We start from the raw sequence: 27,961 nt of genomic DNA on the forward strand, positions 1-27,961 counted from the left end.
TCTTTCATGCTTAAAGGCAAATGTATTCAGTTCCTTTCCATGCAGCACACAATAAGGTTATCTATGTGCTTATTTCTTTTCCAAATCAACAGTTTGGGACAACCTTTCAGGATCCACTCATCCTCCACGGTCAGCCATCTTGCAATGTGTTCTCATACGTGTCTTGCATAGGGGTAAAGGAACCTTCTTGGTGACCTACAGACTGACCAAGTAGGGGGTGTACTGGGAGGAGAGCTAAGGACTATTGTCTCTTCTGCCACCATCAAGCTCATGGTGCCACATTAACTTGTACCAGCAGATGCTTATAGAAGCCACTCGGATTTGCCATGGCAGGGAGGAAGGCATGGGAGAAGAGGAGGAGGGACTCGATGTCCTATGATGGAGTGTAGAGGCTGCTGGCTGGAAAAAACCAGGAACAATGAACATGAGGTCATCTTCCTTAGGATGCCATGCCAAGCAGAAAGCCTCCGAAAAATCCCCCAGTCACTAGAACATTCTTCTTCACAAATGACACCACCTGAAAACAGAAGATAGTACAATGGGTTGTTTTGCTAAGGATGTTAATAATATTAAGAATCATCTCTATTATACCTATGCCAGTCTTAACAATGTCAATCCCCTCATCGGTTACGTAATTTGCACTTTACCCAAAGGGCAATGGACTTACATTAATATGTGAAACATATATTATGAAACATATGAAATGTGAACATATGAAAATGACTACTGGCTGGTGTGGGGAGAGTAAGACTAGAGGGAGCCTGATGGGAAGGAGGATGCACATCAGGAGGTGGAGACAATGGCTCTTTGAATCAAGGACAAAGAAGGAGAGTTCATGGGGACAGTTATGGGGAAAGAGTAAAGCTGCACTAAATAAACTGGTTACAGAGGCAATTCTGTTTCCAATTTTGCTCCTTCCATCCTCTTTGGCATCTACCTTCCAATAGAGGCTTCTCATTTCCTGAAGTCTCTCCCCTAAATCTCTCCATCCATGCATTCCCCTCTGAAACCTGCTCCCAGGTAGATGCTATAAATTATCATTCTCACACTTCACCACATCTAACATGATTAACAGGTGACGTTCTTATTTCCTTAAGTTCCCAAAGCTTCCCACCTCCCCTCTACCCTCCTGGAATAGCTCCCGGTCATCTGAGACTCAGTGCATACATTCAGGCACTCTTTATGGCTCCTTAGTCTGTGCTCTACCAATCGCCTGACCACTCCCCACCCTTCCAATTTCAGAGACAATTTTGGTAAGTGGCTCAGACTTCCTCTTTCTCCTAAGTATGATCACCACCTTAGAAAGTGTTCATATGAAGAAGACATCCAACATCCTGGCCTGATCATTTCTTGAACTCAAGTACAGTGACTTCCATCTCCAAACCACCTAAGCTACTCACACCCTGACATTCCCCTAACATTTTTCACACTACCACCCCATCCTCCTAGGACCACTGTCTTCTAACCCTCCAGTAAGCCCTTACTCCAACTATGCCTATGTCTTCCTGCCTCATTTCCACTCCTCCCCCAACTCTCCTGGACCTCTACATTTCCTTAAATGAAGCACTTTTGTCATCTGCCATTGGGGTAAAGAAAAAAAAATCATACAACTTCCTGAAAAAATTGGTTTCGTTTATTATTTTTACTACTCTTTCTTCAACTTGCTAATTTGGCTTTCAACTCCACCACCCCACTAAACTGTTCTCACTGAAGTCATCTTGTTGCTAAATACTGAACTAAATCTTCATCCTGTTTCTCAAATCAGACCACCGGCTCTATGAGTAGGAAAACCAGCCACTACATCCCCAGGGCCTGTGACAGTGAACTCAATTCCAAATTATCTGGTTACTTTATAACAAACTCCCTCTGTGAGTCAACAGTTGGTTCTAATCAAATATTAACTTTATGCTTTTTATCATGTACACTTCCAGTATTATTTTAAAAGTTTTCAGCAAGGTGCCGTGGCTCACATCTGTAATGCCAGCACTTTGGGAAGCCGAGGTGGGAATACTGCTTGAGCCCAGAAGTTTGAGACCAGCCAGGACAACACAGGGAGGCCCTGTCTCTCCAAAAAATTTAAAACTTCACTGGGTGCGGTGGTACACACCTATAGACCCAGCTACTCAGAAGGCTGAGGTCGGAGGATCGCTTGGTTGAGGCAACAGTGAGCCATGACTGTGCCACTGCACTCCAGCCTGGGCGACAGAGTGAGACCTCTCTTACAAAATTTGTTTTTACTCACTAACTTTGAGGAGAGACAGAAGAAAGAAAGGAAAGAGGAACCATCTGGGCTCTGGGCTCCTGTAGATACCCATCTCTGCCACCTTCCCACTCTGGGTAAAGGCACCAGCTTTGACCAGCCACTTGCCAATCACCAGCACGAAGAGCCACTCACAACATGAGAAGCCTGAGGTGCACACAGGGTATTTCTCCTCCCCTGCACTCAATCTGTCTGTTTTCCCTGTGAGGCTAGAGTGAGCTAATGGGAGAATCTCTCATCACTCCAGGCTACAGAAAGTACCAGCTATCTTCTTGACACCCTGATCCTTGTTTATTTCTCCCCAGTTCAGTGTACTTATTTATTTGCGACATCTGACATATTTCTAAAGGTAATAAAGCAACAGCAAAAAATATCCTTTTAAAAAGGAAGGACTTCTCCTGTCCCTGCAGTGCCAGGTTATAATCTAACTTGGCTTTAATGAACAAGATCAGGGGTTAGCAAACTACAGCCCATGGGCCAAATCCAATCTGAACCTGTTTTTAAATAAAGTTTTATTGCAACACAGCCACATCCACTTATTTAACATATCATCTATGGCTATTTTCATGATATACAGTGGAGTTGAATACTTGTGACATTTCCACCAGTTATATGCAGAACAAGCAGAGCATGAATGTTTCAGAGATACGCGTGTATAGCGACAAAATGGGACTCAAAATAATTATACTGGCCATATATCCTTCCCACCTACTATGCTGCCCCACATTCCTACAAGAACTGGTTAAAGGGATAATCACTCCACAAATGTTCACAGACAAAGGTCACCAAACACTTAATTATCCAGCTTTTAAAAATGTTCTGAAGTGATGATATTCCAAGTTAGTTTTGTCTCATTACTCTAAGTTCTTTGTAATGCTTAAGCCCTGTCCATCACTGAGATATGGTGCAATCGGGTTAAGCCCTGTTTTTGTCTGCACTGTTCACACACTACACATGAACAATGCAAGTCTCACCTCCTCAGCTTTGCTCCTGACCTCAGTAGGTATCTGATTGCTCTTACGGATCTTCAGCTGCTCTTTGGCTTTCTTCATGTCCTTCTCCACTCGTTGCCAGTCAACTTTGATGTACCCAGTATGGTTTGCAAGCTACAGTATCAACAATAATGACAACAAGAAATGAGAAACAGATTTGTTATTTCTTTTAGTCAGAATAAATCCTGAAGTAGACTCTCGAAACCCTCTGACTTTCCATTTTTGGAGACATCTGCCATTTGATTCTTTGTATCATGATGACATCTACTCAGCATCCCCCCTATATGCGAAGCCATATGCCTGGCACTAGAAATAACTACTGGCAATTCTTTTAAATTATTTATACTCTTACAACCCTTTTAGAAAGAGTTACGTAAGATGAAAATCAAGGTGAGGGGTCAAGATGTAGGGTGAAGAGATGGACCTTACAGCCGATACAAATGTTTCCAGAGAATGTGAACAGAACAAAGCATTCAGGCAGTTATTACTGTTGCTTAACAGGACGAAATCTAGCATCTGGCCCCACAGAGATTTCTCATGAGCAACTTCATATAAAGGGGTATTAAGAGAACCACATCCAAAGACACCTGCAGCATATATCTATTTCCCTTGATAAAAACAGCAGGCACAAACACTAAAACTCAGTGTAAATCTGATTCAAGCATGTAGTTTTTTGATGATGGATTAATATCATCCAAGGAATGAAGAGAATGACTATAGCCAAACAGTCAATGCCCTATCAATATCACTTCTCTCTCCCAAATTTTTGGCAAGTCATATCTACCTGGATATCTCAAAATACCCGAAACTAAAAGTCTTCACCTTGCTAGAGTCTCCTCCTGCACTGTTGCTCTTCCTCTAGGCCCTATTTTAGCTAATGGCACCACCAGTCACCCAAACAGACTAGAGAAAATACTTGTGATGTGTATCATAAACGAAACACTGATACTCAAAAAAGTGAACTTCTTATAGAGATCAGTAAGAAAGAAAATTCACTTTAAAAATGGGTAAGGGCAATTCAGAGGAAAGTGTCCACGAAAAGGAAAAAGTTCAACTTCACAAGTAATCAAGCCATAGTACCTTTACTTATGAGTCTATAACTGGAAATACACAAAAGTCTATCAACACATGAATGGATAAACAAATTGTATCATATTTACACAATAGAATATTACTTAGTACTAAAAAGAACAAACTACTTTACAGCAACCACATAGTTGAGTATCAATATTTGTACCTAAAAGAAGGCTCTGGTTCATTTACTCCACCCTGTTTATCCCACAAAATCCTGCTATTAAACTGAGAGAATACATTGACTAGCTATTTGAAGGCTCTTACATAAAAACAGCGATATGCAGATTGGAGAAGACCAGAATTCAAAGCACCACCAAACTGGTGGCGTGTTTCCTGCTTTTCCTGCAGTTATCGCCTGGCCTAACCTCAAGGCAAGACTCAAGAAACATCTGACAAAATTCAACACAAATTCATGATAAAACTCTCAGAGAAAGAGGAATAGAGGGGAACTTCCTCAACTTGATAATCTACAAAAAAAAAACCCTGCAGCTAACACTGTACATAATGGTGAAGATAAGGCAAAGATGTCCGCCCTCTCCACTCCTATTAAATATCATACCAGAAGTGAACTCAGAGTCAGCACAACAAGGCAAGAAAAAGAATTAGGAGACATCCTGATTCACAAGGAAGAGGTCAAACTGTCTCCAATCATAGACATCTTTGTGTACATAGAAAATTTCATAGACTTCAACAAAAAACAAAAACTCCTAGACTAAAAAAGTGAGTTTAGCAGGGTCACAGGATACAAATTCACACAAAACCAACTGAATTTCTATATGCTAGCAATTTGAACTGGAAATGAAAAATGTTTAAATGATTTACAACAATGGGTGCAAAAAATAATTAAATATTAGGTACAAATCAAATCAAACATACAGGATCTGTATACTGAGAACTACAAAACGCTGAAGAAAGACCTCAAAGACAACCTAAATAAATGGAGAGACACATCATGTACATGGAATGGAATACTCAACACAATCCCAAATCACAAATCCCAGTAGGATTTCTTATAGATACATAAGTAAGCTGGTTCTAAAATTTATATGGAAAGGCAAAGGAACTGGAATCACCAAAATGAATCTGAAAAAGAACAGAGTTGGGGGAATCACACTACCTGATTTAAGATTTACTATAATGCTACAGTAGTCAAGACAGTGTGTGATACTGAAGAAGAGATAGACACACAGACCAACAGAACAGAATAAAAAGTACAGAAACGGACGTGGACAACTACAACAAACTGATTTTTTACAAGGGTGCAAAAGTAGTAATGGTGGTGGTGAAGTCCCCTGGGTGGCCCAGGCCAGGATTGCGAGGTGACTTCCTGCTCTCCTTGGCATTACTGGGGGACTGCACTGCAGGGGTAAAGCAACACCAGCGCCCTCTACTGACAAAGCTCAATATCCTACTTCCACTGCGGCACAACAAGTAGAGGGAGCCGAATAAACTGAAAACTGGCAAGCGTTGTTGCTGGGCTCTGAAAGCTGCCAAAAGTGCTGGAAATGATCTACAGCTTGGTAAGAAAAAGCAACTACATTCATAAAGACGTAAAGGAAAAATTTCACTGCTCACAGATGGCATAAGAAGATTTTATAGACAAAACCCAAAAGAATCCCAGACAAGTCAGAAATAAGAGACTTTTTTAACAAGGTGGCTGGCTGAAAGAGCAACATAAAATATCAACTGTATTTCAACACACTAGCATGAATCAGAATGTGTAGTTTTAAAAATCGTATCATCCACAAGAGCAACTAAAGTTATAAGGTATTCAGTAATAAAACTGAATCACAGATGTACAAGATCTATATGGAAAAATAATAAAAGTCTATTCAAAGGCATTAAAGAAGACTTAAATAACTGGAGAGAAAACCCATGTTCACGGATAGAATACTCAATATCATAAGAGATATCGACATGGTTCCAATGCAATTCCAATAAAAATTTCAACAGGATTTTTGAAAATAACTGACAAGTCTGATCTAAAATTTAGATGAATGAACAGAAACACAAAAGTAGCTGCAGCAACACTCCTGAAGAATAAGGTGGAGGAATTTGCATTACCAAATATTAAGCTTTAGTACTGTCATAAAGATAGAAAGTTGACCAGTGGAACAGAACACAGAAACCAGAGTCACAGACACACATACATGGGTTCTGATATATGAAAGAGACAATGCTGCAAATGTTGGGAATGGGAAGAATTATTCACTAAATTCTGCTCAATTATCAGTATGGAAAAAAGGAAACTGGATCCCTATGTCAAACTATAACTTGTGATATAACTGATCTCCCAACATTATGCTTGCCTCCTGCTCTCACTCCTCTGGTGACAGATAACATGAGTGCCTGCCATAGATTCTCCATGTCTCACCTCTGCAGCAAAGCAGTGTCCCTGTACCCCTTGAATATTGGAATTATCCAACACCAGAATCTCATTTTGAGGTGCCTTTCTGGAGACATTTTCAATACCAATTATTTCTGTCAGGGCCCCAAAAAGAAACAGAAGACACACTCAAATTAAAACATTTCAAAGCAGTATTAAAATGTTTACGAAGTTTGGGGCAGCATATAAGGGAAACCACAGGGATAGAGCTGTTACTGCACTTTCACCTGAAGGGTCAAGGGGAAGGAGAGAGAGGTGTGAGGAGGGGCCCCACCTTGCAGGGAGTCTGACCTGTCCAGCAACAGAGCCAGCACCTAACAAGCCCACAGGGAAGCAGCCAACAAAAGTGATGCTGCATGACTTTTGAGGCTTGGGCAACAAAGGAGATGCAACTTGCACCACGTTTCTGGAGAACTGTGCTTGGGAGTCCTGAGGTCATGGTGGTGTGAGGAAGCCTATACTGGCACAGGAACCACATGGAAGAGCACTAAGACCATGGACAGGGGGGAAATAAGGAGAGGAGGAGGGAAGACAAACAGAGACAGAGAGACAAAGAGGCCCCACAAGTCCAGACCTACCCCAGCCCTCTGATCATCTGGCCTGTAACCACATGAGACTCTGATCCACAAGCACCTACCTTAACCCTCCCCAAACTCCTGTAACCATGAGAGAGAATAAAGTGATCATTATTTGAAGCCATTAGGTTTGGGGGAATTTGTCACGCAGCAATACCACACTCAAGCCAGCTACAGCCTGATTTTCCCTCTTCAATACATTTGATTTTCACCTGACCTATCTGCAAAACTCACTCCAATCATGGTGCTAATGCAGAACCTACCTTGCAAAAGTGAGGGTTGCCAACTGTGGGAAGAGACAAACGGCTGTGAATTCAGACTCTGGCATGATTCAGCAAGTTATAGCTCCCACAGCACAGCAGCTCTATGCACCGCTGCACAGCAGAATCACCTCAGGAGTTTTAAATTTTTCGATGAAATCAGACTGTGGGTCAGGAGTGGCACACGTTGGCTCTTTAAAAAAGCTTCTAGGTGATTCCAATGTGGAGCCAAATTTGAATACCAATGCTGCAGAGCTAAGAAATGTAGGCCTAAGACAATCAAATGTCAGTTTTCTTTTGTTTTTGGAGAAACTGCTCCCTTTTTCTTTTTCAAGTCTTGTTTGTTAGTCTCTCCTAAGCAGTCTCAGAGAACTGGCAACCACTGGTTCTGAAACTATGGGTCAAGGAGACAGCAGATGACATCTGACTGTACTGTCACTTAGCTCCCATTTCTCATCACATGCTCAACGTCCCCTCTGTAAAAGCTAGCTATATTAGCATATGAGACTAAATCATCACAGCACACTTGTATTTTTGAAATCACATCTGCTTAATAATTCAGCTGGTCTTAAAAACTCTTTTAAGGGAGCTATGATAAGGAATTTGCACTTCTGTCCCCACATGAGGAAATAAAATGTGACTGGCAAATAACATTTACTAGTATGATGAATAAAATTTGACTCAAACGGTCACTAGCATTTAAAATAGTACATGAAAACAAGTGCAAAGGCTAGTCTAGTGTGACATAGCCAGGACTGTATTACAACTCCCCACACCACATTCCTTAATGGGCAGGTAGAATTTCCAAACATCTGAGAACATTTCACATACAGACCTGAAGGAGAAAAAATCCACCTCCCACAGCTGTTGCAGCCAACTTTCCAACCTTCTGGAATATGAAACCCGTGCACCTACAAAAACAAACCAACATCAGACAAATTGATGAGCTGTCAGTTACACACAAACATGCATTTCTGGCAATGTTCATATCTTAATTAGCTTAAGATGATCTAGCTCCTTCCTACCCCCTACATAAAGCCAGCCCCAAGAGGAGCATGACATAAGGAAATCAAATCTTGCCTCTACAAATCTTGTGGTCTTGAGTAAGTCCCTTAAAACTCTCAGGTTATATTTTTAAAAGATGACTCTGGCTACATTGTGGAGAAGAGATTAAAGGGGGAGGACGAAGGCAGAGACTAGTTAAGAGGGTGAAGTAGCGATCCAGAAGAGAAGTGAATGCCAATGGGCCAAGGTAGAGATGGCAAGGAGGGAGCAGACCTGAGGAACTGTTTGTGAAGAAAAAAATAAAACACTCCTGAGTTTGAGGACAGGATGGTTGCAAGGGATAAGGCACAAGATTCTGTCCTGAATGTGGCATTTTTTACAACATAAAAACAAGGAAGAGGAATAGAGGAAAAGGTGGGGGAAGGGAGGGGAGGAGATAACGTCATTTTGAGTATGTTGAATGCAAAATGTCTATATGATATCTGAGTGGCAACATCTCCTAGCCAGTTTAATATAATTATGCGTTTCTTTATTATTGTCTATCTTCCTGACCCCACCCGATACTAAAATGTAAGCTTCATGAAGGCAGAGATTTTGTTGTGTTCATTGCTGAACACATATCAGCTGTAATCATTAACCATTGTTGAAAAAATCCTCCCTAGACACCAATTCTCCAGCCACCTTCCCTTTTCTCTGCTCTCCTTTACAGCAAAACTACTTTGAGGCCGTCTCTTTTGTCCTGTGTCCATATTCTCTTACACCCACACCATTCAGGCTTTTGTCCCATGACTTCAATGAAACCATTCCTATCAAGGTTACCACTGATCTTGACCTTACCAAATGCTAGTGTTCACTTCTCAGCTTTAATCTCATCTGACCTACAGCAGCTTTTGACACAGCTGATTACTGTCTCCTTTTTTTAAAAAAGGAATTTTATTGTGTATATTTGAGGTTTACAACATGATGTTATGGGATACATATAGACAAGTAAAGTGGATACTATCATGAATCAGATTAATATATATATCATCTCACATACTTACTTTTTTGTGATAAGAGCAGCTAAAATCCACTTAATTCACAGAAATCCCTAAGGCAATACAATTGCATTAGCTGCAGTCCTCATGCTGTACATTGGATCTCTAGACTTGCTCCTCTTACATATTTGCTACTTTGTATCCTTTGACCTACATCTTCCCATTTCCTCCCATCCTATCCCTGGTAACCAGTTTTATTTCTTTATATTTATTATATTATACAACTGTATATATGACTTTTTCCCCACACATATGAGATCATGCAGTATTTTGTCTTTCTGTGTCTGGCTTATTTCACTTAGCATAATGTCCTCCAAAATCTATGCTGTGGCAAACAGCACAATCTCCTTTTTTAAAGCTAAATAGTATCCCACTGCATACACATTTTCTCTATCCATTCATCCATTGATGGACACTTAGGATGTTTCCATATCTTGGGTACTGTAAATTAATGCTGCACTGAACATGAGAGAGGAGATATCTTTATGAGGTGGTGATTTCATTTCTTTGGGGTATATACTCAGAAGAGGAATTGCTGGGTCACATGGTAGTTCTAATTTTAATTTCTTTAGGAACCTCCATACTGTTTTCCATAATGGTTGTACCAATCTACATTCCCGCCAACAGTGTACTAGGGTTCCTTTTTCTCCACACCCTCATCAACAATTATCTCTTGTCTTTTTGATAACAGCCATTCTAACAGGTGTCAGTTGATATCTCATTGTGGTTTTAATTTGCATTTCCCTGATAACTGGTGGTGCTAAGCATCTTTTCCTATACCTCTGGTGGCCATTTCTATGCCTTCTTTGGGGAAACATCTGTTCAGGTCTTTTCCCCATTTTAAAAATCAGGTTATTTGTTGTTCTGCTATTGTACTCTCTCCTTCTTGACATCTTTTTGCTCTCTTGGTTTTCCTCATATATCACTGGCCATTCCTTATGAGACAATTTTGCTGACTCCTCCCTCTTTCTGACTTCTGAATGTTGGTTTGTTCTGAGGGCTCCGTCCTAGAACCTCTTTGCTCTGTGTATTCACTTTCTATCTGCTGGGTCTATACCATGATCTCTGATGTAGGTTACTGTTACAGCTCCTCATCTGGACTCCTTACCTCCACTTTCACACCCTAGAATCTATTCCCAATATAGCAACTCATACAGTCCTAAAACAGGGGTCGACAAACCACAGCCTGGGAGCCAAACCCTGCCAGATGTCTCTTTGTAAATCAAGTTGCAACAGAGATTGTGTGATCCATAAAGCCTACAATATTTACCATATGGGCTCTTTACAGAAAAACTTTGCTGACCCTTACTCTAAAATGTAAGATCAAGGTACACTTCTGCTCATAACCTTCCAGTAGCTTCCCTCCTCACTAAGAGAGAAAGTTAAAGCCTTACACTTAACATCTTGTCTCCCATTACCTCACTACCCTCATTGTCTACTGTTCTCCCCTTATTACATTTCAGCTCAGTAAGAGAAAGAACTACAAATACAACAATGCATGCAGAACCTCATAAGACTTTTAATCTTTTTTAAACAAAAGTTAGATGTCAGGCAGTATATTTCTGAAGCGACTCTGAAATTGGAAGGGTGGTAGGACCAGTAAATAAATGATAAGGGTCCATTTTAAGAGCATTCCACTGTTCAGACTTACTAAAGTATAATCAGAGTAACTGATACATATTTAGAATGGTTACAGATTTTTGCTGTTACAAAAATTGTTGCACTGTTTATAACACCTGGCTTTTTCTCTTTTTAAAACAAAACACACATTTTAAATAAAGCCTAATAATAAAGCAAGACCCAAAAAGATCAAGTGATTTCTAAGTAATTGCATCCAAGAACAAGAATCAAGCACATTTATAAGAATAAAAAATATCTAGCACCCAATGAAGTAAAATTCATAATATCTGCCATCTAATTAAAAACTACCAGGCTTGCAAGGCAGAAAAATATGAACCATGATAAAAAAAAAAAAAAAAAACTAAAAGAAACCCAGAAATGATACTGATGAAAAAATTAGTAGACAAAAGCATTAAAAGTTATTACAATTATATTCCATATGTTCAAGAAGCTAGAGAAAAGATTGCACATAATAAGTAGAGGCAAGGAAGCTCTTTTAAAAACATGCAAATCTTGGCTGGGTACAGTGGCTCATGCCTTAATCCCAGTACTTTAGGAGGCCAAGGCAAGAGGATTGCTTGAGCCCAGAGCAAGAGGATTGCTTGAGCCCAGGTGTTTAAGGCCAGCCTGGGCAACATAGTGAGTCCTCATCGCTCCAAAAATAACTTTTTTAAATTAGCCAGGCACGGTGGCATGCACCTGCAGTTCCACTATTCAAGAGGCTGAGGTGGGAGGATCTCTTGAGCCCAGGAGATAGAGGTTGCAGTGAGCTGTGATTGTGCCACTGCACTCCAGCCTAAGCAACAGAGCAAGAAAGTCTCAAAAAAAAGATGCAAATCAAACTTCTAGAAATAAAAACTACAATGTCTGAGATGAAAAATATAGCAGTTTAGACACTGTAGAAGATTAATAAACTTCATGAAATAGCAATAAAAACTATCAAAAATGAAACAGAAAAGAGACAAAAAAATGAAAATGGTTATGATACTGAACTATAGTTAGACAAGATGTCACCTTGTGGGGAACTGGGGAATGGGTACAAGACCTCTATGGATTATTTCTAACCGCATGTGAATCTACAATTATCTCAAAACAAAGTTTTTAAAAAGTAAACAGTATTAATGAACTGTGGAAAAACTTCACACAGCCTAATAAATGTGTAATTGGAATCACTGAAGGAGGACAGAAAAAAATATTTGAAGGACAACAGAAAATATTCCAAGCTTCATGAAAACTATAAATCCACAGATCCAAAAAGCTCAATGAAATCTAAGCAAAAGAAACAAAGGCCAGGCATGGTGGCTCACACTTGTAATCCCAGCACTTTGGGAGGCTGAGGCAGGAGGATCACCTGAGGTCAGGAGTTCGAGACCAGCCTGGCCAACATGGTGAAACCCCATCTCTACTAAAAATACAAAAATTAGCCAGGCGCGGTGGTGCACACCTGTAATCCCAGCTACTCCAGAGGCTGAGGCACGAGAATCACCTGAACCTGGGAGGTGGAGGTTGCAGTGAGCTGAAATCTTGCCACTGCATTCCAGCCTGGGTGACAGAGAAAGAGTCCATTTCAAAAAAAAAAAAAAAAGATAGAAAAACAAAACTATCGCAAGGTACAACACAATCAAACTGCTTAAAACAAATGGTAAAGAGGAAATATTTTTTTCTTTTTTCTTTTTTTTTTTTTTTTTTTTTTTTGAGACAGAGTCTTGCTGTCGCCCAGGCTGGAGTGCAGTGGCACAATCTCGGCTCACTGCAAGCTGCGCCTCCCGGGTTCATGCCATTCTCCTGCCTCAGCCTCTCCGAGTAGCTGGGACTACAGGCGCCCGCCACCACGCCCGGCTAATTTTTTGTATTTTTTAGTAGAGACGGGGTTTCACCGTGTTAGTCAGGATGGTCTTGATCTCCTGACATCAAGTTCCACCTGCCTCAGCCTCCCAAAGTGCTGGGATTACAGGCGTGAGCCACCGCGCCCGGCCTAGAGGAGATCTTAAAAGGAGCCTGAAGGGGGAAAAAAGAGGTATTGGGTACAGAGGAATGAAGTTTGAAGTGAATACATTTCTCATAGAAAATAATACAAAGCCAAAAGATAATGAAATGACACTTTTAATGTACTGAAAAAAAAGCAACAACCCTGTCAATCTAGAATTCTACACTAAGTGATCTTGCAAAAACAGAAATGAAATAAAGACCTTTTTCACAGATTCAAAACCTGAAAAAAAAATATCCCCAGCAGACCAGCAATATAAGAAATGTTAAAGGAAGTTTTTCAGGCAGGGGAAAATGATATCATATAGAAATCAGGATCCACACAAAGGCATGAAGAGCACAAGAAATGGAAACTATCGAGTGAAATGTGAAAGGCTTCCTTCTTGTTATTAAAAACTATAAAAATTCAACATTTAATGCAAAAATAGTAAGAATGTATTATGAATTTATATAAAAGTAAAATTTATAGCAATGAAAACAAAGGGGGAAGGGGAAAATGGAAGCATACTGTTATATCATATATGAAGCGTTAGATTTCTTGAAGGCAGACTATAAGTAGAAGATGTATCCTATAAACCCTAAAGCAACCACTAAAATTACACAATGAACAGTTATAGCTAATAAGCCAACAAAGGACATAAATGTAATTATGAAAATATCCATGAAAACAGAATTATGAAAACAGAATTGAAAATATTTGATCTAAGCAACAAAAGAAATAAATTGGACCTCATCAAAATTAAAAATTGGACTTCATCAAAATTAAAGACTTTCTTGTATCAAAGAACATTATCAAAACAGTGAAAAGACAAGTTAGAGAACAGGACAAAATATTTGCAAATCGTGTCTGGTAAGGATCTAGAATCCAGAACATATAAAGAACTCTTACAACTCAATAACAAAAAGATAAACCCAATTAAAAAATGGGCAAAGGACTTGAGTTGACATTCATCTGGAGAAGATATACAAATGGCCAGCAAGTACATGAAAAGATGCTCAAAAGTTAGGTGGGTCCTCAAAACAGTAAACATAGAATTATCATATGATCCAACAATTCCACTCCTGGGTATATACAAAAAAAATAGAAGACCTAAAAATAGGTATTGAAAAAATACTTACACCCAATGTTCATAGCAGCGTTATTCACAACAGTCAAAAGGTGGAAACACCCCAGATGTCCACCAACAGATGTATGGATGAACAAACTGTGGCATATACATACAGTGGAATCCTATTGAGCTATAAAAAGGAATGAAGTAGCAATATATACACACTATAACATGGATGAACCTCAAAAGCATTATGCTAAGTGAAAGAAGCCAAACACGAAAGTTCACCCATTGCATGATTCAATCTATATGAAATATTCAGAATAGGTCAATCCATAAGGACAGAAAGCAGACTGTGGTTGCCAGGAGTTGTAGGAGGGAAGAATTAGGAGTAACTGCTCAATGGGTACTCAGTTTTATTTGCAGGTGATAAAATTATTTTAAAACCATATAGAGATAGTGGTTGTACAATATTGTGAATGTACTAAGTTGTACTAAGCTATTCACTTTAAAATGGTTAGTTTTATGTTATGTGAACTTCACCTCAGTATATATGTACACACATATATAACATATATATTTATATTATACACACACACACACACACAAATACTTGATCCAAAAGAAAGCAAAAAATAAAAACAAAGAACAGATTAAATACCAAGATGGTAATTTTGAACCCAATAATAACAAAAACAAACGTCCCACTTACAAAAAATATACACTTATGAATAAATCTAGCCAAGAAGGCAAAAGGTCCATACACTGAAAACTATAGAAGGCTGATGAAAGAAATTGAAGATAACACAAATAAACAGAAAGATATTCCATGTTCATGAATTGGAAGAATTAAAATTGCTAAAATCTCCATACCTCCCAAAGCAATCCACAGATTCAATGCAATCCACATCAAAATTCCAATGACATTTTTCACAGAAAGAAGAAAAAAAATCCCAAAATTCACATGGAAGTACAAAAGACCCCTAATAGCCAAAGCAATCTTGAGCAAAAAGAACAAAGTTGGAGGCATCATCATACTACCTGATCTCAAAATATACTACAAAGCTATAGTAACCAAAACAACATAGTCCTGGCATTAAAAACAAACACATAGACCAACGGATCAGAATAGAGAGCCCAGAAATAAATCCATGTTCTTACAGCCAACTGATTTTTGACAAAGATGCCAAGAACACACAACAAGGAAAGGATAGTCTCTTCAAAAAATGGTCCTAAGCAAACTGTTTATCCACATGCAAAAGAGACCCTCATCTCAAACCATTGCAAAAATCAACTGGAAACAGATTAAATACTTAAATATAAGACCTGAAACTATAAAACTGCTAGAAGAAAACAGGGAGAAAGCTCCATGACACTGGTCTGCACAAAGATTTTTTGGATATGACCCGAAAAGCAAAGGCAACAAAAGGCAAAAACAGACAAATGGAATTACATCAAACTAAAAAGCTTCTGTACAGCAAAGGAATCAACAGAGTGAAGAGACAACCTAAAGAATGGGAGAAAATATTTGCAAAGCATACATCTGATAAGAGATTAATATAAAAGATATACAAGGGATTAAACAACTCAATTGTAAAAATATAACCTGATTTAAAAATGGGCAAAGGACCTGAATAGACATTTCTCAAAAGAAGACATACAAACATACAAATGGCCAATAAATAAGGTATGTGAAAAAAATGCTCAACATCACTAATCATGAGAAAAATGCAAACCACAATGAGATATCACCTCACACCTGTTAGGATGGCTATCATCAAAAAGAGAAGAGATAACAAGTGTTGGTGAGGATGTAGAGAAAAGGAAATCTTTGTATGCTGTTGATAGGAATGTAAATTAGTAGAGCCATTACGGAAAACTGTATGGAGACTCCTCAATAAATTAAAAATAGTAGAACTAATAACATATGATTCAGCAATCACACTACTGGGTATACAGCCAAAGGACATGAAATCAGTACGTTAAAGAGGTATCTGCATTCCCATGTTCACTGCAACTATTCACAATATCCAAGATATAGACAACTTAAGTGTCCATCAACAGATGGATAATGAAAATGTGGTATATTACATAATGGAATACTGTTCAACCCTTAAAAAGGAAATCTTGACATTTGTGACAACATGGATTAACCTGTAGGACATTATGCTACGTAAAATAAGTCAGGCACAGAAAGACAAATACCAAATGGTCTCACTTATATGTGGAATCTAAAAAAGTCAAATTCATAGAAACAGAGAATGGTGGTGACCAAAGGTTGTGGGGTGGGGCGGTTGGGGAAATGTTGGTCAAGGACACAAAAATTCCAGTTAGGAGGAAGAAGTTTAGGATATCTACTGTATATCATGGTGACTACAGTTAATAACAACATATTATATATTTGAAAATTGCTACAAGAGTAGGTTTTAAGTGTTCTCACTACAAAACCATCGTAAGTATGTGAGGTAATACATGTTAAATAGCTTGATTTAGCCATTCCACAATGTATACATATATCGAAACATCATGTACACCACAAATAAATACAATTTTGGTGTTGCTGTTTTGTTTCCTTTTTGAGACTGGGTCTCATTCTGTCACCCAGGCTGGATGGAGTGCAGTGGCATGATCTTGGCTCACTACAACCTCCCCCTCCCAGGTTCAAGCCATCCTCCCACCTCAGCCTCCCAAGTAGCTGGGACTACAGGTGCACACCACCACGCCTGGCTAATTTTTCTATTTTTTGTAGAGATGGGGTTTCACCATGTTGCCCAGGCTGGTCTCAAACTCCTGAGCTCAAACGATCCATCTGCCTTGGCCTCCCAAAGTGCTGGTATTAAAGGTGTGAGCCACTGCACCCAGCCTACAATTTTTACTAGTCAATTAAAAGAATTTTAAAAATAAACTTAAATGTAAATAGTCTAAGCACCCTAATTTAAAGGAAGAGACTGTCAAATTGGATTCTAAAAAATTAACAACCACCTATATGGAACCTACAAGAAACCTACTTTACATGTAAAGACTCAGCTGGGTGTGGTGGCTCACGCCTATAATCCCAACACTTTGGAAGGCTGAGGCAGGCAGATCACTTGAGGTCAGGAGTTCGAGACCAGCCTGGACAATATGGCGAAACCCTGACTCTACTAAAAATACAAAAATTAGCCTGGTATGATGGTTCACGCCTGTAGTCCTAGCTACTTGGGAGGCTGAGGTAGGAGAATTGCTTGAACCCGGGAGGCAGAGGTTGCAGTAAGCCGAGATCACACCACTGCACTCTAGCCTGGGTGAGATAGCAAGACTATGTCTCAAAAAAATAAATAAATACAAATATAAAGACTCCACAGTACCCTATTCCATGTGCCTCTTCCCTTGGCTGAGTTAATCTGTATCATTTTCTGTTAAAAAAATAAAAAATAAAAAAATAACCCTGAGTGGAACAGCTCTGAGTTCTGTGAATTCTCCTAGAGAATTATCAAACATTATGGTGGTCTTGGGGATCCCTGAACTCTGCAACTAGTAAGTGGCTTTAACAAGACTACAATATACAAGATCAATATACAAAAAAAACTATTGCATTTCTATATACTATACAAGCAATGAACAATGGCAACTTGAAATTTTAAAAGTAATACCATTTATAATGGTATCAAAAATATGAAATACTTAGGAATAAATCTGATATAAGATGTGTAAGATCTACAAAGCATTGCTGAGAGAAATTGAAGAAAACCTAAACAAATTGGAGAGATACACTAATGTTTATGGATCAACGCAATCCCAGTCAAAATCTCATCAGGTGTCTGGCAGAAACTGGCACCAACCTAATTCAAAAATTCATATGGAGTGTATAAAAACAAGATAAAATTCAGACGGAAATGCTAAACACCTAGAATATTCAAAAGAGCTTTGATGAAAAACAAAATTTCAAGACTTGCATTACCTAAGTTACAGTAATCAAAACAGCGTGATAATGGCACCTAGATCAATTTGGCAGTACAAAGAGCTCAAAAACATATAGTCAACTGATTTTCAACATAGGTGTAAAGACAATTCAGTGGAGAAAAAGACAGTCTTTTTTACAAATGTGGACACAACTAGATACCCATACACAAAAAAAACTTGGATTCCTACCTTATACTATATACAAAAAGTAAATCAAAATGGATCACAGAACTAAATATAATATCTGAACCTATATACCATCTAGAAAAAGTGAGAGAAAATCTTGGTGACCCTGGATTAGGCAAATATTCTCAGACATGACACCAAAAGCTGGAGCTACAAAAGAGTTGCACTTCAAGATTAAGAACTTCTGCTCTTTGAAAGGTACAGTTCAGATAACGAAAAGCTATAGAGAAGTAATATATTTGCAAATCACATATCTAAGACTTCTATGCAGAATATTTAAAGAACTCTCACGATTCAGCAATGAAAGAAAACCAACAACCCAATAAAAATATGTGGAAAAGATTTGAACAAATAAGTCATCAAAGATATATGAATGGCAAAAAATAAGCCCATGAAAATGCTCAACATCATTAGTCATTAGAGAAATGCAAATTCAAACCACAATGAGATACAACTTCATACCCACTAAGATGGTTGTAATCAAAAAGATAATACCAAGTGTTAGTGAGGATGCAGAGGAACTGGAACCCTCACACATTGCTAGTAGAGATGTAAGATGGTACAGGCACTTTAAAAACTGGCAGGTACTTGTAAATTTAGAACATTCACTTACTGCCTGACTCAGCCATACTATTCCGAGATATTTACCCAAAAGAAATGAAAGCATATGTTCATACAAAGACTTGTACACTTGTACACAAACTTGAAGTTTTATCTGTAATAGCTAAAAAGTGAAAAAAAAACTCAAATGTCCATCAAAGGTGGATGGAGAAACAGATTGTGGTACATCCATACAATGGAGTACTGCTTAGCAATAAAAAGGAATGAACTGTTGATAAACAGAAAAGCACAGATTATCTCAAAATTATTATGGTGAAGGCTGACACAGGAGAATTGCTTGAACCCAGGAGGCAGTGAGCCAAGATCGCGCCACTGCACTCCAGTCTGGGCAACAGAGCAAGACTCCATCTCAAAACAAAAAAATATATTATGGTGAATAAGAGAAGCCAGACAAAAAAGAATATATACTATGTAATTCCACTTCTAAAAAGAATCTAGAAAACATAATCTATAGTAATAGAAAACAGATCAGTGCTGGGAGGATGGCATGAAGGAAAGAGCGTGGAATTACAAAGAGGTACAAAGCAGCTTTTGAAGTAATAGGTATGTTCATTATCTTGACTGTGGTGATGGTTTTATGGGCATGTACATATGTAAAAATGTAGCAAATTGTATACTTTAAATATGTGCAACTTATAAATATATATACCTATTTATTAAATTTAAAAACTAAGAGATAAAGAAAATAGCCAAGATGTTCCTAAAGAACAAGATAGCAGACACACACATATGCATGCACACACACACTCACATAAAGCAGCGGGGAAAGGGATAGCTTTCACAATAAATTAAGTTGGGACAAATGGGTATTCCACATGGGGAAGAAAAGAAGGAATCTACCACATACTGAGCACAAAAACAATTCCAGGTGGATAATAAATCTAAATGTGAAAAGTCAAATAATAAAAGTTCTGAAACATGCGGTAGGCAAAGATTACTTAAATAAGTCACAAAAATCACTAACCATTAAGGTTAAGATTGATAAAATTGACTATATTAAAAATAAGATCTTCAGTTCATCAAAAGATACCATAAAATGAAAAGATAATAACAGAATGAGTGACAATATCTATAATACACACAACTAACAAAGGACTGAGAATATTCAGAATATATAAAGAACTCTTACAGCTTAACAAGGGAAAGAATGACAATTTCAGAGGAAAAAGACTAGAGTGGAACTGAAAGAGGAGATCCAAATGGTCAACAAACATGCATAAAAGTTGATCAATGTCACTCCTACTCAGGGAAATGTAAATGAAGCCACCATGAAATACTACTACCTAACTACCAGACTGGCAAAATGTTAACAGTCTGGATTTAACTTGATTACCTTGCTAAGGAAAAATTAACTAATTTTTTAAAAATTTAATAGCCTGGCAAAATCAAGTGCCACCATGCAGAACAACAGGTTCATTTAGTCCTTGCTGGGACTGTAAACTGTTAAAAACAGTTTTGGAAGGTGGTTTGACATTATTTAGTGAAGCTGAAGATACCTATACCCATTACCTAGCAATTTCTAGGTACAGACCCTACATATACACTGGGAAATCTAATACTCATATCAGCATAGTATTAGCCAAAAATGAAAACAACTCCAATATCAGTCATCAACTGAATATACTATGGTATATTCACAAAATGGAACTCAAAATACAAGTGAAAGTGAAGAAACTACAACTATATACAATGTAGCTGAACATATGAAACATCAGGTTGGGCGAAAAAGCAAGACTCAAAAGAATACATACTGATTGCATTTACTTTAAGTTGGAAACCAGGTAAACCACAGTATGTTATTTAGTGACATAACTGGTGTTAAAACTACAAAGAAAAGCAATGAAATAACTGCTTAATAACCTCTTGAGTTTCTAGGGCGCTAGCCACGTTTTTTTTAACCTTAGCAGTTGTTACATAGGTGTTCACTCTAAGTATTTGCTAAAATGTACACCTGTTATATGTACTGTTCCATATTTGCTATATGGTGCTATAAAATTTTTCAAATGTAAAGAGTCTATGAGATTAATGGATTCAATATTCACCTATGAAATCTGCTATTAACATTTTTTGAATTTATTACAAATGAAACCATAAGCTGTGTCACATTAACTTATCATCTGACATAGCTAATATGTAGTTAGCTCCTTATTCTACCAGTTACCAGCTATGTGGCCTTGGGCAAACTAACCTTTCTGAGCCTCAGTTTCTATAAAATGAGGATAGAAAATAACAGTACTAATTCCAGAGTTGTGAGAAGGAAATGAGACATCTATGTAAATACTTCAAACAGAACCTGGCATATAGGAAACAATCATTATGTGTATCCATTAAATGGTACTTTAAGATGATGTTTAGATACATGCTACACATTGTGACCAATTTCACAGAAGCCAATGTGTTTTCACTGGTTAAAGGAGATGATGGTACCTATAACTGCAATACTAAATCATGCACAAAAGACAGTGGACATCTTTCACATCACTTACCATCCAGTGACACCTCCAATGAACAGCTGGGTTGCCACGCTATACTTTTCTGCTGAAGGTCCAGATTCCTGCCCGAACAGCTTACGCCACCATGGCTGCTTCTTAGCAAATTCCGCAAGGTCCAGTGACTCAAAATTTCCGTCAAAGTTTCCTACAAGAAGTAATATGTTAAATAAGAAAATATTTACTTTTATAATAAATCACTACCATACCTAACTAGATTAAGACATATTTAAAGAAACAGATGTAATAAGAAACCTCCAAATATTCTATTTTAAATAATAAATTTATTCTAAGTTGCAATTTTGGAAAATCAGACTAAAATCAGCAAATACTAATGTCTATATTAGAGGGAAAAACCTAGAAAATCTAGAATTAGTCCTCTAGTTTGTCCTCTCAAATTTAAAAATAACAAAAAATGCCAGGCGCGGTGGCTCACACCTGTAATCCCAGCGCTTTGGGAGGCCGAGGTGGGCGAATCACCTGAGGTCAGGAGATCGAAACCAGTCTGGCCAAAATGGCGAAACCCCATCTCTACTACAAATACAAAAATTAGCCAGGCATGGTGGCAGGCGCCTGTAATCCCAGCTACTCGGGAGGCTAAGGCACAAGAATTGCTTGAACCCAGGAAGCAAAGGTTGCAGTGAGCTGAGATAGTGCCGCTGCACTCCAGCCTGGGCAACAGAGCGAGACTCCATCTCAAATAAATAAATAAATCCAAAAAGACCTACAAAAAACTGCCAGTAATGCATCCCAAATGAAACAAATTTGCCCCTTCTCTTCAGAAGTAACTCAATGCTATTCAGTAATCCACAAATTTTCTAAGTACTACGTGGATCTCCAGTGATAATGAAGGTGAGAGGTAATGTTTAATTGAGCTCTTACTATTTACCAGGCAATGTGCTAAACATTAATCATGTATATCTAATTAAATCCACAGAATAAGGTAGGTACTACTTATTAACTCAATTTTATAATTAAGAAATGAAGGCCAGGCACAGTGGCTCACACCTGTAATCCCAGCACTTTGGGAGGCCGGAGGCGGGCGGATCACCTGAAGTCAGGAGTTCGAGACCAGCCTGACCAACATGGAGAAACCCCATCTCTACTAAAAATACAAAATTAGCCGGGGGTGGTGGCACATGCCTGTAATCCTAGCTACTCGGACTTGAACTGAGGGCGGAGGTTCGGTGACCAAAACCACCATTGCACTCTACCTTGGCAAAAAAGAGACCCACTCAAAAAAAAAAAAATGAAATGAAGGTTCCAAAGTTAAGCGATTTGCCCAAGCATGAAGAAAGAATTAACAAAATGTCAATCCCTTTCTCTGTGGGAAGATAATGTCAGGCTCCCCTACTATACCCAGCCCTGTTTCCCTGGAAACACACCGCACTAAGAAATGTCTGATATGAAATGTCAACAATGTACTATTCAAAGCTGTTTACTGTAAAATTGACCTCAAATGATCAACTTCATCTGACATGGAATGTGTACAGTCTTTTCACACATAACGTAATACACAACAGAAAATTACTACTACCCATGCAAAGGCAAAGCCATATAAAGGAAACAAAATTTGTTTAAATAAAAGAAACAGAAGCAGGCCAGGCACGGTGGCTCACGCCTGTATCCCAGCACTTTGGAAAGCCCGGGGAAAGGATCACTTGAAGTCTGGAGTTCAAGACCAGCCTGGCCAACATGGTGAAACCCTGTTTCTACTAAAAATACAAAAATTAGCTGGCGTGGTGGCATGCACCTGTAGTCCCAGCTACTCGGGAGGGTGGGACAGGAAAGTCACTTGAACGCGGGTAGCGAAGGTTGCAGTGAGCCAAGATCGCACCACTGCACTCCAGCCTAGGTGACACAGCGAGACTCAGTCTCAAAAAGAAAAAAGAAAAAGAAACAGAAACAGAACCAGTGATGATCAAGATGCTGAAGTAAACAAATAACAATGTTCGAAAACTGCTCAAAAGATTAAACATCTATGTAATTGGAGTTCCAGAAGATTAGAAAGAATGGGATAGAAGTAATATTCAAAGAGGTACACAAAAGTTATTCAGGCCGACAAGAAATGATGCCACATGGAAGTCTGGAAATGCAGAAAGGAATGAGACACTGGAACGGGCAAATAGGTGGATAAATCTAAATGAATACTTACTATACAAAATAATAATTACGGAAATTTTATACTTCAAAATCAAAGAAAAAAATCAGAATAAAAAGTAGAAAATAGGGGCTGGGCATGGTGGCTCATGCCTGTAATCCCAGCACTTTGGGAGGCCGAGGCGGGTGGATCACCTGAGGTCAGGAGTTCGAGACCAGCCTGGCCAACATGGTAAAACCCTGTCTCTACTAAAAATACCAAAAATTAGCCGGGCATAGTAGCGGGCACCTGTAATCCCAGCTACTCAGGAGGCTGAGATGGGAGAATTGCTTGAACCCGGGAGGCGGAGGTTGCAGTGAGCCGAGATCAGGCCATTGCCCATTTTCCTGGGCAACAAAAGCGAAACTCCGTCTCAAACAACAACAAAAAAAAGTAGAAAATGGGAATAGAAGGGAATTTCTTCAATCTGATATAGGCCATCTATGAAAAATATACAACTAATATCATACTTAATGGTGAAATATGGAACACTTTCCTTTCCTTAAAATCTATTCAACTGTTTTTTGTTTTGTTTTGAGACAGGGTCTCACTTTACCACCCACATCGGAGTGCAGTGGCACTATCACAGATTACTGCAACTTCAAACTTCTGGGCTCAAGCAATCCTCCCACCTCAGCCTCCCCAGTGGCTGGACTACAGCTGTGCACCACTGTGACCAGCTTATTTTTTTTTTGTAGACAGGAGGTCTCACTTTGTTGCCTAGGCTGGTCTGGAACTCCTGGCCCCAAGTGATCCTCCCTCCTTAGCCTCCCAAAGTGCTGGGATTACAGGTGTGAGCCACTTTGCCCAGCACTGTACTGGAGTTCCTAGCCACTGCAACGAAAGACAAGAAATAAAAGTCAAAGAGATTAGAAAGGAGGTACAATAATAATTCTGTCTTCATTGGCAGATAATATAACGGTGTATATAGAAAACCCAGAAAAATCTACAAAAAGGTACCAGAAGCAAGGTCACACATTATAAGACCAATATTAAAAAGTCATTTGAATTTTTATGTATTAGAAATGATGAACTGGAAAACAAAATAATTTTAATTGCAAAAATTATGTTGTAGTAAATTCAATGAAAGATGCACAAGACCTCTTCACTGTAAACTAGAAAACACTGCAAACTACAAAACACTGCAAAGAAATTGAAGATGACCTAAAATAACAGGGATATACTGTTTATGTTTTGCAAGACTCAATATTTTTAAGATGTTCATTCTCTCCATATATTGATCTATATATTCAATACAATCTCAATTAAAAAGTAGGTTTTTTCTTTTTTTTTTTTTTTTATTGAGACGGAGTTTTGCTCTTTTTGCCCAGGCTGGAGTGCAATGGCGCAATCTCAGCTCACAGCAACCTCCTCCTCCCAGGTTCAAGTGATTCTCCTGCCTCAGCCTCCCAAGTAGCTGGGATTACAGGCATGCACCACCACGCCTGGCTAATTTTTTGTATTTTTAGTGGAGACGGGGTTTCTCCATGTTGGTCAGGCTGGTCTCGAACTCCCGACCTCAGGTGATCCGCCTGCCTGGGCCTCCCAAAGTGCTGGGATTACAGGCGTGAGCCACCACGCCTGGCCAAAAAGTAGGTTTTTATGTAATTGACAAACTGGTTCTAAAATTCATATGAAGATACAAAAAAACCCAGCAGTGTTCCAGTTACTTCGGCTGTATAACAAAATACTCCAAAACTTCATGAAGCAAAACAATCACATCTTATGCTCTCAGATTTTGTGGATCAGGAATTCAGCCACAGCACTGTGGTTTGTCTTTGTTTCATGTCTGAGGCTTTAGCCAGAAGACTTACAGGCTGGGTCTGAAGACTCTACACTCACACAGATAGATAGGCTGCTACTCTATGTGAGTCAATCTAGGCTTCCTTACAGTATAGGAGCTGAGGTCAGGAGGTGAAAGTCCCAAGAAAGGAAGAGAGCAAATGCACTGTTACTTCCACTACATTCTGTAGGAACGGGCAGTCAGTCACAAACTCCCATCCAGATTCATGAAGAGGGCATATAGATCCCACCCCTGGGTGGGAGGAGTGTCAAAGTCACTAGGAAAAAGACCATGAGGAACGGTAAATATTGCTGCAATCAGGAAAATACAAATTGCCACAATAATCCTGGGGGCGGGGGCGGGCAAGGGAAAGAGGAGGGTTCAAGGAATTTCAAGGCTTATTATAAAGCTACAGTATAATATACAACTATCTTAATTTCAAGACTTATAAAGCAATGACATTCAACACTGTCAAACTGACCCAAGGATACCCAAATATAGCAATGGAAGAGAATCCAGAATCCAGAAATAGATCCACACATATAGTCATTTGATTTTTAATAACATAGCACCAAGGTAATTCAATGAAGGAAACAACAAATGATGTTAGAACTACTATATATTTGTGTTTCAAAAAAAAAACTACTCTCAACCTCTACCTTAAACCATACACAAAATATAATTCAAGAATTCATTCAGGATACATCACAGATACCCATTTAGCAGAACAAAATACGAATGTTTGAGCACCTGGGTACTCCATGGCCTCTCAAGTAGTTAAATAATTAATTTTTCTAATGTAACAACAAAACATTACAGTTTTGTTTTAACGTAATTTGACGAAGCCCCTTAGATCAACAGGTGGCTCCATTGGGGCTGCAGTGAGCTATGATTGTGCCACTATGCTGTAGCCTGATTGACAGATCTAGTCCCTAAAAAAGGGAGTAGGGGGAAAGGTAGATAAAATGCAAGATATTTGGTCAGTCATTGGTCAAACACCGCTAAGCACTATGATAGACAAAAGTCAGCCAATAGCCACGTTTATGAGCCCACAAAATCAATGATCACAGTTATTATGTGATCATCACTATGATAACAATTGAAATTCATCTTAACCTCAAAATTTCTCACAACAATTTCCTAGCTGCAAATACCTGATCAACCTGTAAGAGCAGTCTGCTCTTATAAAAGTCAGTAAGAGCAGTCTGCTCTGCAGGAAAATACATTATCACATTGCACATTCCACCTTCCCAGAGTCATCTAAAATTTAGTGGTGTGCTGGTAAAATGCTTAACAGTCGGCTTTAGGCGAGGGCTGATTTGTAGTGTGGCCAATTTCCATCGTGTATTCATTCATCGTGAGCGTGACGTTACTGAATTGTGACACTACCGAACCCAGAGTTGGGAAGACATGCACAGTAGAGCACCACAGTATAGTATCTCCACCACAGAGATACAATAGATGTATAAATAGCCTCAAAAGTGAAGTAACAATAAAACATGGTAAACAATAAAAGTGATGAGTTTTTAGTATTTTCACTGCCTTTGTTATTAACATAATTGACGTAATTTTACGTTTATATGATTTTCAATGATGGCTCTGTTTAGCATTGGGATCCTGTGAGTCAGTACTAAATTAAATACAACCTAAACATTCAAAATAGGGTAAGAAGCATAAGTTAAAGACGTGCTCCACTGCGAATTACACGGAATCTTTGACTACGCCGACTAAACAGAAGGCGATTGCTAAGTACCATCCCTTATGTGCTAGTTTTTCAAAATCAACAATAAAGCAGTTGGGGAGGTGCCTTGTACACAGAATGACGCCACGAGGCATTTGAGATGAACGTCCAAAGGGACAAAGAAGCCAGACCGCTTCTGAGAACAGGGACAGAATGTCTTCGGGCTTCTGCTGCCGGGGGCGGCGCCGGAAGGCTGGGTGAGCTCCACTGGAGACTACACCCTGGGGTGGTTAGGCCCCAGAGACGCGCGTGACCTTGGCCGGACCCTGGGAGCGGCTGAGCCAGGGAAGAGCCCCGAGCGCCCTCCCCATCCCCGCGCCGCTTGGACTCCCCGGGGAGCTCGGTCGGGACTGGCGGGCGCGGAGCCCTTCCCCTTCCGGAGCCCAGGAAGGCGGCTCCCCGCGGCGCCGACCGCGCGCGCGCCCGCCCTTACCTTGACTGGACGCGGCCATTTCGGTGAGCTTGTCTCGCGAGGACACACGTACAGGATCTGCGCGGTAGGCCGCGGAGTGGCGCGCAGTTGTCGCCACCACTTGGCTTCCGGCACGTGGGGCAGATGTTTCCATTCCCACGGCGGCAGCGGAAGAGGGCGGGCCGGGCGCGCCGCGGCTGCTTGCAGTCGCCGCAAGCGGCTACATCACAGAGCTCAGCGTGCAGTGTCACAGGCCCCGCAGCCCCGCCCAACAGATGCACCGAGATGCGCGTGCGCAGAAGGCGTCCTGGGGGTGAGGCTCCTTCCCTCTACTCCCCCCGACTCTCCCCCACTTTCCCCCCTCCACCCACTGCGGCCGTCGGGGCTCGCTCGCCAAGTACCT

The 27,961-nt window shown here is 39.5% G+C and overlaps 1 protein-coding gene across 1 annotated transcript; it reads right to left on the bottom strand.

The window, feature by feature from the left end:
* On the bottom strand, nucleotides 1–27,815 carry FUNDC2 (FUN14 domain containing 2). Its single transcript, XM_032757834.2, has 5 exons — nucleotides 27,580–27,815; nucleotides 21,480–21,630; nucleotides 8,383–8,458; nucleotides 3,235–3,366; nucleotides 1–517 (listed from the first exon to the last, which is right to left on the bottom strand). Exons 1-5 carry the CDS (start codon nucleotides 27,710–27,712, stop codon nucleotides 440–442), a joined length of 570 nt encoding a protein of 189 aa, XP_032613725.1. The 5' UTR covers nucleotides 27,713–27,815; the 3' UTR covers nucleotides 1–439.
* Between the last annotated feature and the right edge of the window lie 146 nt (nucleotides 27,816–27,961).

This window comes from Hylobates moloch, unplaced genomic scaffold, assembly GCF_009828535.3.
Source record: "Hylobates moloch isolate HMO894 unplaced genomic scaffold, HMol_V3 SCAFFOLD_7, whole genome shotgun sequence".
NCBI lineage: Eukaryota > Metazoa > Chordata > Mammalia > Primates > Hylobatidae > Hylobates > Hylobates moloch.